The 13,692-nt window shown below is 39.3% G+C and overlaps 1 protein-coding gene across 2 annotated transcripts in view; it reads right to left on the bottom strand.

The window, feature by feature from the left end:
- TERF2 (telomeric repeat binding factor 2) overlaps nt 1-13,692 on the bottom strand; it is a 36,032-nt gene that overhangs the window by 6,368 nt on the left and 15,972 nt on the right. For both annotated transcript variants that reach the window (XM_059904845.1, XM_059904844.1), the window contains exons 5-8: nt 6,456-6,542; nt 5,263-5,409; nt 3,663-3,769; nt 1,931-2,323 (exon numbers count right to left, since the gene is read on the bottom strand). In XM_059904845.1, the coding sequence (XP_059760828.1) occupies nt 1,931-2,323; nt 3,663-3,769; nt 5,263-5,409; nt 6,456-6,542 (734 nt within the window). The remainder of the gene's footprint in view (nt 1-1,930; nt 2,324-3,662; nt 3,770-5,262; nt 5,410-6,455; nt 6,543-13,692) is intronic.

A 13,692-nucleotide genomic window follows, 5' to 3' on the forward strand; every position in this document is an offset into this window, starting at 1 on the left:
ATCTACCCATCCAGACTTTTCTCCCTTCATCCTCTCTGTGTCCTGTATTCTGCCATACAGACTACATGACATTTTCCTGCTCATACCAGGCTTTCTCGTGCTGTAATTCAAGAGGCTCCTGTTTCCTAGAACCGACCTCCCAATACTGCTGGATGACCTCCTACTCATTCTTCAAGGCCAGCTCAACACTTGCTCCTCTGCAAGGTTGCTCCACCCACAACTCTGCTGCCCCAGGCCCAGCTCTTCTTCCCTGCAGCTCCCAAGGCACCTCACATACGCTTCGTTTAGAGCCGGGGTCATAGGATCCCTTTTTTTGGTAAAGGGCCAGTAGTACCTTCAGCTTTGCAAGCCTTACTGTCTTTGTTGCAACTACTCAACTCAACGTAGCATCAAAAGCAGCCACAGACAATACATAATTCATGGGTGTGGCTGTGTTCCAATAAACTTTATTTACAAAAACAGGCAGCAGGTGGATTTAGCCAAGGGGCCATAATTTGCCAACCTCTGCTTGAGAGTACCCATCATACTTCATACCCTTGACACATGAGAGAGGTGAATATGTCTGAAACCTTCACAGAGTCTCCCATTTATAAAACCACTGTAATCATGCACTCTCTCCAGTTTCCTTGTCTGTTCATGGGAGCAATACTTATAGTTCATAGAATTGCTGTGAGGGGTAGAGGAGATCAGGTATCAAATGAGAGTAATAGTGTGCTGACTGCATCTGCCTGCCCAGCCAATGACTCACTCACTTCCAAATGCAGGAAGTGGTGCATATAGTGCAGATTTGTGCCCGAGTATAAATCATGTATCAGAGGCCACAGCCCTACAGGGCACCCAGCACAAGCATGCCAGGGCACAGGTCCCCAAACAGCTGTAACAGAGAGCAGTAGTAGAGATGGCAATGACCTTGGGAGATCAGTGAGGTGATCACTTACAGCAGGGTGACCAGGGGAAATTTATGGAGGAGGCAGAGTTTTAAGAGGCAGCTTGGTGTACGTGGCATACAGGCCATGGGCTTTTGTGTCAAGACTGGGATTAAAAATCCCAAAGCCCAATTTTGCTATTTTTTATCTGTGTGACTTCAGGTTAAGTTAGTAACTTTTCTGAACCTTCCTCACCTATAAAGTGGGGCTAGTAAATCACTCACAGAGTGAGGAGTGTAGATATTCAGTAAGGTAATACGTGAAAGTGCTTGGCCTGCAGAAAGTATTTAGTCAACATCAGCTTCTCTTCTCTTTGAAAGACAGATGGGATTCTGACAAGCAATGGTGGAGGAATGATAGTCCGAATGTGGGGAATGAGAGGCAGCAAGAAGAGTACAGTAGTAGAAACAGGGTTCCAGGGAGAGCAAGCAGAACAGTTTGCCTAGAGGAAGGATCCACAAGAGGGCACAAAGGGTAGCAAAACTGAAAGCCAGGTTGGGGGTCATGATGGGGAGCAAAATGAAAGCATTCTAACCACTGCCCCACGGAACCTAGCAGAATGTGAGAGATTAGTAATTACTGAATTTGCCAAGTCTCAAATACTCATAGAACGTGCAAAACTATAAATATTCATAGATCTCTTTTAAGGATCAAAGTATAACGTGGCCCAATTCGAACAAACTTCCTTTAACAAACAAGACTAATATTTAGTAGTCAGGGCACTCAGAAGTTTGCTAAAAATGGAAGCAGCGGTGAGTAGGAGGCTCGGACACCCTTTCACCCTCACTCCTGCCTAGTGCAATGCCTGGAAGCCCACATGCGGGGCATCAGAACTGGCAGGATGGCTACGACGTCACTCCCCACCCTGAGTCACATTCTAGCAGTCTGAGCAAGCCTTGGTGGTGAATAACTTAGCTGAAAGTTACTTCATTCCCGGAAGCAATACCAGGCATAACCAGGACCACCAACCAGCCCCCAAACTTCTACAAAGAAGGTCTTCATACTTGGGATTCTTCTCCCCAGGGAGGGGTTGGTTGAGGATGGTGGGCTTGGATGGTGAAGCAGGAATGACTTCCTGGGAGGAGTCGAGGCCTGCGCTCGGCTCAGTGCTCTGGCTGTCCTCCTCCAAAACCAATCTGCTTATTGTCATGCGCTTGTTCTTGGGCTGCAGTTCAGAGCCACCCTCACCCTCAGCAGGGGCTGAACTTTCGTTTTCATCTTTTCTCGGTCTCTTGTTTTTGAGGGCTGGTGATGGTGGGCACACTTTATTAGGAAATACCATATCTTTCTGGTCCAGTTTTGAGAAGGCTGCCTCAGAATCTTGTGCACTGGACAGAGTCTTGAAAGCTGCTTTCAGAGCCATAATTCCAATGGTGGTTGGAGTGTTCTGTAGCTGCCTACAAATAATACAAACATAACAGAGATCAGTTTCACCATTGTGGATGCTTGTCCAAGCAGCCACAACTTTTTCAAAGTGGGAAGCTTCAAATTAGAAATTCCTCACGTTGAGAACTCTTTATTTAAAAAAAAAAACAGAGAGGGTGCGTGATACAAGCTTTATTTATAAAAGCTTCCATTTATAAGTGTGTTAAGCAGAGGCTTTAAATATGATATGTAAGTTGCACTATGGAGCTTAAACTTCAAGTAAGAGAACCCTAAAGGAACTAGGGCCAATGATACTCCCTCCAGAGACCTCTTCAGCCTGTGTGCTGTCTAACCCATTAGTCTGCATGGACTAAAGCGGTGCTTTCCACAATGCAAGAACTCTGTGTAGTGCCTAACAACTACAAGTCCATCTGGACAAGCAACTGATAATCCAGCAATCTCACCTTGAAGTCTAAACTCTTCTTCCAGCTGTCCTAGTCCAACCCTCATGTGACAGAAGTAAAAGACTGGTCTCCATTCTGCCCTCTTTCTCCTACAATGCACTTATAAATGGGATCTTGAGAATTCTCAGAGTGAGAATAGTGCCACACAGTCTTGGAACAATGAGAAACTGCCTTTTCAAAATAAAGTTCATCTATCATTTGGACGTTTTAAGTAAAAACTGTTAGGAGAGGGCAAACTGGCAGCCTGCAGGCCAAACCCAGCTGGCAGACGTGTCTTGTCTAAGCTATTCAAGTTTTTTTTTTTTTTTTAATTGGACTAACCGCCAACATTCAAAAATTGGGAAATCTCAAAAAAATTTTTTTGGACGTCTCACATAAAAATTTGAACTGAAGTTTGGACATCTTTGGACATCTCACATAGCAACAATCACACGAAGCTCGAAAGCATGCCCTTTCTGTGTCCCAGTCCCATGCTCTCAACTGTATTATCCTAGACCCACTTTGCTCCTTTACATCTCCTACTGGGCCCCCAAAGACATCTAAACGTGTGGCCTCTGCTTTGTTAACTGGTCCTGGGAATCTGATTCACAAGCTTGAACACTGCATTAAGAGATAAGGTATCAACAGGGAAGTGCTGAGTAGATACAGGTGAGGCAAGGAGAGAGAAACAGAAGGAAAGAACTTTTGAGGAATAGCCAGTCAGGAACTTCTGTCAAGGATCTGACATCCCGTTTTCAATATTCCCATCTTCCCAGGATGTGCTCTGTATATCCCACAGTGCCTTCTACGAGTAACCCAGTAACATGTTAAGAGGTCAAACCACTAATCCTGCTCGAAGAAGATGACTGTGCTTCCCACACATCACCCCAGTGTTTCAGCCAACATCACAAAAGGGCATCTCTCTCACCTGGCAGGTTCTCTGAGTGGCTTTTCCACAGGCTCTGGTGCTGGCTGTTTACCTTCCTTCACTGTGGTTGAGGTGGAAGACTCAGATTTCAAAGCCTTTTTGGCCATCTGGGAAAGGAAAGATGTCGTGAGGAAGAGGAAGTCACAGAATTTCATTAACTCTGCTTCTTTCACCATGAACATACTCAATATGCAAGCATGTTCACTTACAAATCCAATTTAGGCATAGACTAGAGGAGGACATAAAAAGGGAAAGAACTTACAAGAATTATCCCAAATTTCTTCCTCCCTTCCTTCCCTCAAAAAATGGCTCACAGTTTTCTGTACTAAAGGAGAACTCAATCTGAGTGGTGCTAAAAGCATCTTGACGTTACAAGAATTCCGAAAGGTTATTTTGGACAACAAATACTTAAATGATTTTACTTTGTATCTCCTCTTCTATCCTTCCAATCTCATCCCTAATTTAGTTTCTGAATACCTAATAGACCTTTGGGGTCATATGCAAAAGTCAGATCTTCTCTTTTTTGAAACTTAGGGATGACTGATGTCTACATTAATGTCTTTTAGTTTTGTATAGAATTTTTCATGACTCTGTTTCCACAAATGTTTTGCCTATTAACAACTCTTTGAAAATCCTTACTTGTACCACATGAAGCCCTGAGTAGGCCAATCTTACTCTAACTCCAGCTGCTCCTCTGTCACCCTCAGACTGAAGTTTTACACATTTCCAGTCAGTCCAGTGTCATTCCATTTTAGATCGCATGTCTGTAAGGAGTGGTATCTTAAGAGCTGAGAATTCTGTTCTCAACAGAAACAGTGACAGGTTATTTTCCAGTTACCTGAATATGAAGGAAGGGTTCCTAGGCCGGCTCAAGTATCCTGACACTTGCTCCTTGAACACTCCAAACTATCTGCTTTACAAATAATTTTGAGAGTTGCCAAATGATTGCTAGGATCACTGACACTATCCTGATATGGGCCTTGCAGATCTACTGTTAGGAACTAGGATAATTTGAACACTCTCAAAATCCTTGTTTAAAAAAAAAAACCCTCTCACTCAGTTCATGGTCCACCTTCTATGACAGACTAGGTTCTAATTCTTCCCTGTGCTGTCTTGAGCCTCACTGCATCCATTCTTTGTGCTTATCCCTTTGATCCAGTTAAAGTATGTCTTCATTTGGCCTCTCTTGCTAATCATACTCCAGTCACACTTTTCTCCAGTTATGCCTCCTTCCTGTTAACAACCCCATCATACCACATCTATCAAACCACTCTTCCTCTCCCAAACTTAACTCAGATTTCATCTCCTTTGAGAACCGCCATCAATTGTAATTGAATGTTCTCCTACTTTAACCACACAGATGAATCACACATAGAGGAAGTAAAAATGGGAGGTGAGGGAAACAAGGAATGTTGCATTTGCCTCTGCCAGGATCTCTGCTTCTGAATATTTAAGGAATTTAATTAAGAAAGATAGCACATATAATTCAGTTTTTTCTACACATTTACTCTTTTCACTTTAAAAAGAGCTGTCCTTTTCTAATTGCCTACACATCCTCCAGGCTACATCACAGTTATGGGAAGAGAAGGCCAAGCCCCACCGTGAGGAGGTAGGGCTCTGCATCATCCAGGTGACTCTCCAGGAAGCGCAGCATCTTCTGCTGGAAGGTTTCGTAGGAAAAGTTCTGGATAACAGGGTGGGCCAAGTTCTTTTCACGGATAATGTTCAGGAGATCATTTCTCAGCTTCTACACAAAGGACCAATTTTTGCAACGTGAGAAAGAAAAACTCCAGTAAAAATTCAATGATGATGAGTTAAAACAATGCCATCAGAACTTTCACAATGCTGTCAATGAATACCACTGGTACACATATAAGAAGGGAAGCCTACCACAATGTAGAACAGGTCGAAAAATTACTGATCAGCCACAGTAGGTTACTATGTAGCTATAAAAAAAAAAAGGATGAAGAACTTAGGATCTAAAGTACCTTTATACTTTTACATAAAGATTTTTAAACTTCCAAAAAAGAAAACCAAAAAGGATGAAAAGCTCCCTATGTACTAATATAAAAAGATCTCCAAGATATATTAAGGGAAAAAAGCAATTTACAAAATGCTCAAATTAGTGTGTAGAATATGCTCACATATGTATATGGGAAGAACAGGAAGAATGGATATATGTGTATGTCTGTATATATACACACATGCATACTTATTTGCTTGCATATGCACAGAATATCTCTGTTAAGAATAAAAGAAAAAAACATTGGTTGCCTCTAAGGAGAGGAACGAGACGGCTGAGTCAGACATGAGAGAATTTTCACTAAGCTCTTTTGTTGTACCTTTCGAATGTTGTATTACATATGTGTATTACCTTTTCAAAAACTGAAAATTTATATTTATAAAGGAAAAAAAATAATAGCAGGGTACCAACAGAGCTTTTGACACCAGAAAATAGAGGAGTTAAGTCCTCACCAAGGCAGATTCTCAAGTCTGCAGGATCAGCGTTTATGTGAAGTCAGAAGTGTTAATACCAGTGCTGATCACTAAAGTTCAGTCAGAAACCTGACAGAAATGGGCAAGTAAATGATTTATGTAAATTTTCAAACAAATTTTTGAAAAGCCATTCTAACAGTAAGTTATTCTGGATATAAAAGGCAACATGCTCAAGGTGCTGAATGTTTAAAGGCGAATATTTAGATAACATTCCTGACAGAGAACCCTTTCCCTGTTTCCCCACAAAAGGCAATGAGCTGGATTTAGGTCATGGGAGCAAAAATATATCAAACTTACCTGAGTTGTGGGGTCCTTGGACATATGTTTTTTCAAAATTTTTGAAGCCTTTTCAAATTCTTTGTTTTTGATACAAATAATGACTGCCTACAAAAGGGAGAAAAAGACTTTTTTTAAACTGTTGTAATAATGAAAGGTATAATTAGAATATCAAATATCAAAATAAGCTCAACTAAAAAGTAAAACTGAGTCTTACATACCCAAGAACTTTTTCATATTCTATCAAATTCCTGTATTTAAAAACTAACAATTATTATTCAAGCGTATGAACAACCGTACCCTCTCTTTCAGTGTGTAAGACAGTAGATTTTCAACGTTACATTGGATTAAAAAAAAAATAGCTGATAAAGCAAAATCTGATCTCCTGGATTACAGACCATTTACCCAATCTGAATAGGGCCTCCTAAGGAAAGGCAAAATGGACAGGAGTCATCCCAGGTCCCCAGAACAATTGGTTTTGTTCTTTTTGGATGCAAAAGCTTTGATGTAATGGGGGGAATGAGAGGAGGAGATACTGTTGCGGGGTGGTGGGGGGGAGGGGAATACTTTGCTGACCACAGAGTTCTGTTAGTTCCATTCAGGAAAGGCCTGAGGCCAGTTCGCTAGGAGAACCAGCACAGCCTCTCATACTGTAAACCACAGCGGGCCAACTCCAGTTAAAGTGTGCAGGGAATTCCTGAGACAAACAAACCCAGCTCAGCCACAAGCAGCAAAGAAAGAGGACAAAGTTTCAGGTAGGATGAGAAGGTCTCATCAGCCACAGAGAAAAAGGAGAATCCTTCGGTCAAGAAACCCCAAGAGAACATATGTAGAGGGCAAATAACAGTGATTGAAAATAAAAAGGATATTTAAAAAACATATGTGCACTTTTTTTAAAAATTAGAAAAGCGAGGAAAAATTGGGACCACCTGGAGTTATCTAACAGGATAAAGTAGCTACCTTAAATCCAGTCTCAAAGAAACCTATCTCACACATGAAAAAGGGAAGGAAAACTGGTCCATAGTTATTTTCAGTCTTCACAGGGAAGAATTTAAGGAGAAACATACAGACCAAGAGAAGGAGGACTAGCAAGGGAATTCAGAAAGTACAAATCTCTGGTGCTTCTGTCCTCCACATGCTGAACACAGCCATAAAGGGCAAAGGAAACTGGTGTCAAACGCTTCTGAAGAACAGGCACAACACTAAGTTCCTACTGCCAGGGAGGGAACAAAGTAAATAAGTCTTTTCATTGTAATCAGATCATCATATTCACTTTTACATCATTTTCAGCAGAAAAACAATACTAAGACTATACTTACTTTCTTGAAGCATACAAAGGTTTTACTTTTTATAAATCGTTTAGGTCCTACTACGTTGTTTTTTTTAAAGATTTTTTTTTTGATGTAGACCATTTTTAAAGTCTTTATTGAATTTGTTACTATATTGCTTCTGTTTTATGTTTTGGTTCTTTGGCCACGAGGCACTGGAATTCTTAGGTCCCCAACCAGGGATCGAACCCACACCTCCCAAATTGGAAGGCAGTCTTAACCACTGGACCACCAGGGAAGTCCCAGGTCCTATTATGTTTTAAAGTGTTATTTAACTTGCATAAAGTAAAATTAACTCTTTTTTGGCATACTGTTCTAACACATGTTATCAACTTCTTTAACCGCCACAATGATACCAAAAAACCATGGATCCAATAAACCTCCCTTGTGCTGCACTCTGTAGTCACCTCCTCCCCATCCCTAACCCCTGATCTTTTCACTGTTTCATCTTTTCAGAATGTCATATAAACGGAATCATACAGTATATATGAAATCACACAGCTTAATTTTTAAAGGATGTAGCCTTGAGTCTGGCTTCTTTCCCTCAGTATAATGTCCTGGAGATCTATCTGTGTTGTTGCATTATCAGTAGTTCCTGCTATCTTATTGATGAAGCAGTGTTCTGTTGTATGGATGTACCAGTTTGTTTATCCATTCACCCACTGGAAAAACAGTTGGGTGGTCTGCAACTCTGGTGATTATGAATAGAGGTGTTAAAATATTTACGTACAGGTTTTGGTGTGACCATAACTTCATTTCTCTAAGGTAAATACCCAGGGGTGGGACTGCTGGGTCATTTGGAAAATGCATGTTTATAAGAAATGGCCAAACTGTTTTCCTGAATGGCTATACCATTCTGCACCCCATCAGCAATGTATGAGGGTTCCAGTTGCTCCACATTCACACTAGCACTTGTTAGTGTTAGTAGTTTCTAAAGTTTAGCCCCTCTCATAGGTATGTCCCAGTATTCTCTGTGGTTTTAATTTGTATTTCCCTATTGACTAAATGATGAGCATCTTTTCATGTGCTTATTTGCCATCTGTGTATTCTCTTTGGTTGTTTTTTAAATAGGGGTGTTTGTTTTCTTGTTCATTTTGAGAGTTCATTCTCTGAAGTGTTTTTCTCAGAAGTTTTAATTTTGATGAAGTCCACTTTATGCTCTTGTAGATCTTGCTTTTAGTGTCATATCTAAAAACTTTTTGCCTAAGTTCAGGACATGAAGTTTTTTTTTCATGTTTTCTTCTAAAAGTTATAGCTTTACATCTTACATTCATATTATGATCCACTTTGAATCAATTTTGGTATGAGTTGTAGGTCAAGGTTCATTTATTTTTTGCATAGGGACATCCAGTTGTTTTAATTCCAGTTGTTGAAGACTATCCTTTTTCCGTTGAATATCTTTTTCCATTGAAATGCCTTCACATTTTTTGTTAAAAATTGATCAGTCATATTTGTGTGGGTCTATTTCTGGACTCTCTTCTGTTCCACGAATCTATATATCTACAGTCATGAGTACTGTAGCTTTATAGTAATTCTTAAAATTGGGTAGTGAGTCCTCCAGCTTCATTCTTCTTTTACAAAATTGTTTTCGTTAGTTTAGTCTTTTTTTTAACCTTACCATATGTCTTTTAGAATCAGTCTGTATCTACAGAAAATCCTGCTGAGATTGTGATTAGAATTATATTAAATCCATAGATTAATTGGAGAGAACTGACATCTTAACTATATTAGGTCTTCCAATCCATGAACAGGGTATGTCTTTCCATTTAGTAGGTTGTGATTTCATCATCAGCATTTTGTTTTTTTCCACATACAGATCCTACACATGTTTTGTTAGACTTATACCTAAGTATTTTTCTTTTCTTTTTTGGAGCTATTGTAAATAACTGTTTTGGTAATTTCATTGCAGAATTTTCATTTTCATTTCATTTCACTGCTAGCATATGAAAATATGATTGATTTTATGTGTTGATCTTGTATCCTACAGTCTGGCTAAACTTACTTATTATAGCTTTTTTGGTATATTTCATGGAATTTTCTGTATGGATAGCCATGTCATCTGGAAAAAGGGACAATTTTATTCCTTCTTTTCCAATCTGTTGCCTTTTATTTTTCTTGACTTACTGCACTGGCTAGGTCTTCTAGTATGATGTAGAGTGGAAGTGGTGAGAACAGACACCTTTGCGTTACTTTGGATCTTAAGGTCAGAGCATTCCATTCTTCACCATTAACTATGATGTTACCTGTAGTTTTTTTTGTAGATGCCTTTTATCAGGTTGAGGAAGTTCCCTTCTATTCCTGGTGTGCTGAGTGTTTTTACCATGAACTAATGTTGAATCTTGTCAAACGCTTTTTCTGCTTCAATTGATATGATCATATGCTTTTCCTTTGGACCAACAGGGTAAATTACAGTCACTGATTTTCAAATATTGAACCAGCCTTGCATTCCTGGGGCTTTAGTTTCCCTATTCTGCCACACACTAACTGCATCTGCATCCAGGACTAAGCATCAGGATAGACAGTAAAAAAAAAAAAGGAATGGAATCCACTTCAACTTCTGGGAATCACAGCTCCACTGCTAAAGAGAAAGGGTTCTCTTCCTTTACGTTTAGGTGCCTGCCCTCCTGCCTCTGTCATCACTGGGTCACTGCTGCTACCTGTGTAGTATTGCCTGGGTGCTAGGATAGAGAAGGGAAAAAAGGAAAAAAAAAAAGAGATTTCTTCCACCCTCTCTGACCCTTAGCAGATACCCTTTCCTGCTCTTCAGACCAGAGAGAGCATCTCTTGGAGTTCTTTCTATCCACACCTGGGGTGTACTTCCAGGTTTCAGGATCCTTCAAGTCCAGGCCTGGTGATACTGGAAAGGGAAAAAATGGTAATCTACTCATCACCAGTTTGGTGGACCTTCATATTCTGGTCTTCTCCATTTGCTTACTGCCCTTTACATTTCTGAGTTCTCCATTCATTCTGTCCAGGATTTATACTTGCATTAAGAAAGACAGAAGAAGGGCTTCCCTGGGTCCAATGGTTAAGACTCTGTGCTTCCGCTGCAGGAGGCAAAGGTTTGATCCCTGGTCAGGGAACTAAGATCCCACATGCCACGTGGTGTGGCCAAAAAAAAAAAAAAGAAAGAAGAATATGCTTATCTATCTTTCCCAGAACTGGAACACAGCTCCTACTATGCTTAATTTGTGAAACAAGAAAGGAAATGTGAATGCTTTCAAAATCTTAATTGAAAGTCTGCCTCCAAAGTCTGTACTGTGAGCTTTTTTAAAACTATGCATTAATTTCCTGGGAAGTTTTTTCATTTTTGTTTTTTAAGAGATCAAACTTTGCTTTTTGAAAACTTGAAAGTTTTTGAAATAAGTATAATTTCTTCTCTTATGTTTCTGTTAAGGTTCTTACCATCTAAGCAATAGCAACGGTCTCTGGCTAACTTAAACAAAAGGGAAATTCCAAGCACAGATTTTCAATATAGGTGAGATAGGTTTATGTTGGAGGCAAGGCCAGAAAGGACATAAGAAGAGAAAACCAAACTCACAGAAGTGAAGAAAGGCTAAAAAAGCAAACTCACCAAAGAAACCAGGCTGTTATGGGAAGCACAGATGCTCAAAAAGCCTTGACAAAGCTTTTTGTTTCAAGAATTAACGTTTTAAGACATTGTGTCTGATGCACCAGCCCCTCAAATGTGGTAAGGTCCTCAAAGAAAATCAAGGTGCTATTACCAAAGGTGCACAGCAAAAGCAACACCTAAATGCTTCCCAAGAACATGCCATATATGTTACTCTCTCCTGTTCACAGAAATCTGAGGCATCTCTCTTTTAGTTATGAAAAGAAAACCAACGTAGTCCCAATACTATTATCAGCTTACAGAAGCAATTCTCAAACTTTTTGGTCTCAGGACTCTTTCTTTATACTGTAAACTGTTAATGAGGACCCCAAAGAGCTTTTGTTTATGTGGGTTATATCCGTTGTATTCACTGTATTAGAAATATAAAACTGAGAAAAATTTAAAATATTTATTAATTCATTAAAAAATAACAAACTCATTACAGGTTAACATAAATAACATATCTTTATGAAAAGTTACTTATTTAATAAGACAAAAGTTTAATGAGAAGGGTGGCATTGTTTTACATTTTTCCAAATCTCCTTAATATCTGGTTTAATAGAAGAAAGATGGTATTCTCATATCTGCTTCTGCATTTCTTCTGTTGTGATATGTTGTTTTGGTTGAAATATATTAAAAAATCTGGCCTCACACAGATATAAAATTAGAAAAGGGAGTAGTATTTTAATAGCTCTTTCAGAAAATGTGGACAGTCTTCTTTGACTCTACACCAAACTTTGGCAAGTGAACTCTTCATCGTTATTACACTAGAATCTGTTAGTCTGTCTTGTACTTTTAATGGATCTGTTACCCATGAATGATTTTGCAATACAATTCATCGATCATTTGGAAATTACTGGTTTACTGAGTTATGATCTTCCAAATGTTGATACATTTGTTAAAAATCTTTTTAAAATCACAGTTGTTAATATCACCATCAGTCATATCAGAAAAGTCTGAATATTGGGAAGCTACCAAGCACATGAATATAAGTTTTCCAAAATTCTAATTTTCACCTGAAAGCTTGAATTTTACCTCTGCCAACAAATACTGTCACTTGTTTTCCTTGAAGTGACTGCCAGATTACCACATCTGAATAACCAAAGTTTGTCAGTTATTTCAAGTAAAAATGGTATTCCATTACAAAAGCAGCTAGATCAGCAGCATGCAACTCAATCACACAAGTACTTATCCGGAAGAAAACCATCATGTTTTGGTATGCAGCAGAAATGCTACAGAAAAACTTCCTATATTGTCAGACGAAATACTGGAAAAACATCTGCTCGAGACTTAATAAAATTAGTAATTTTTACTGCTTCATCAAAGACATTCTTAATTGAAACTGGCTGTTTTTTATTTTTTAAACTGCAAGCATGTGGCAATGAAGAATACAATGACTACCAGTACAATTTACCACTGCCTTGGTCACGGTCACGCTAAGGCACCAGAAATTTTACCCATCACTGTTTTTGCATCATCAGTGTAAATGTCAGTGCACTGAAAACCTCAACTAACATTTTGGCATTAATATAAAGAAATTTTTGACCCCTGAAAGGGTCCCGAAGACCTGCAAAAGATCCCTGGATCATACATTGAGAAGCTCTAACTTAACAAACAACTTATTTGATAAACTTTTTAAAAAATTTAATAAACTTTAAGATAAATTGCTGTGATACTTTAGAGATCTTAAAAATGCATCAAAAAGCCTCAATGAGCCTATGCATTCCAAGGTAACAAATTCTATGACTAAATGAGAAATTAAAAAAAAAATAAATCAAAGAGACATGTGATACGGTATCATTTAATAACTTGGATATCAAGGTAACTATGGTAGCCAGCCTCTAAGGTGGCTCCCAATGATACCCACCTCCTGCATAGTGCCATTCCACCCACAAATCCAGCTGGTCAGGTCTGTGTGGCCAAGAGCATATGGTAGAAGTGGTATGTCACTTCTGAGATTAATTTATAAAAGACTACAGCTTTCTGTCTTGGGCTCTTGTTCTCTGGGATCCTCTAGGGGAAGCAAGCTACCTTGTTGTAAGTAGCCCTACGGAGAGGCGAGGAGCTGAAGTCTCCAGCCAACAGCCAGCGAGGAAGTGAGTCCTGCTAACATCCATGTGAGGGAGCATGGAAGCAGACCCATCAGCCCTGGTTGAGTCTTGAGATGACTGCAACCCTGGCAGGCAGCTTGACTATAACCTCATGAGAGACCTCGAGTAGGAAACACAGCTAAATCACTACCAGCTTCTTGACTCTTGGAAACTGAATGATAATATTTATTGTTTTAAGCTGTTAAATTTGGGGTTAATTTGTTACACAG

Source organism: Balaenoptera ricei, chromosome 19, assembly GCF_028023285.1.
Source record: "Balaenoptera ricei isolate mBalRic1 chromosome 19, mBalRic1.hap2, whole genome shotgun sequence".
NCBI lineage: Eukaryota > Metazoa > Chordata > Mammalia > Artiodactyla > Balaenopteridae > Balaenoptera > Balaenoptera ricei.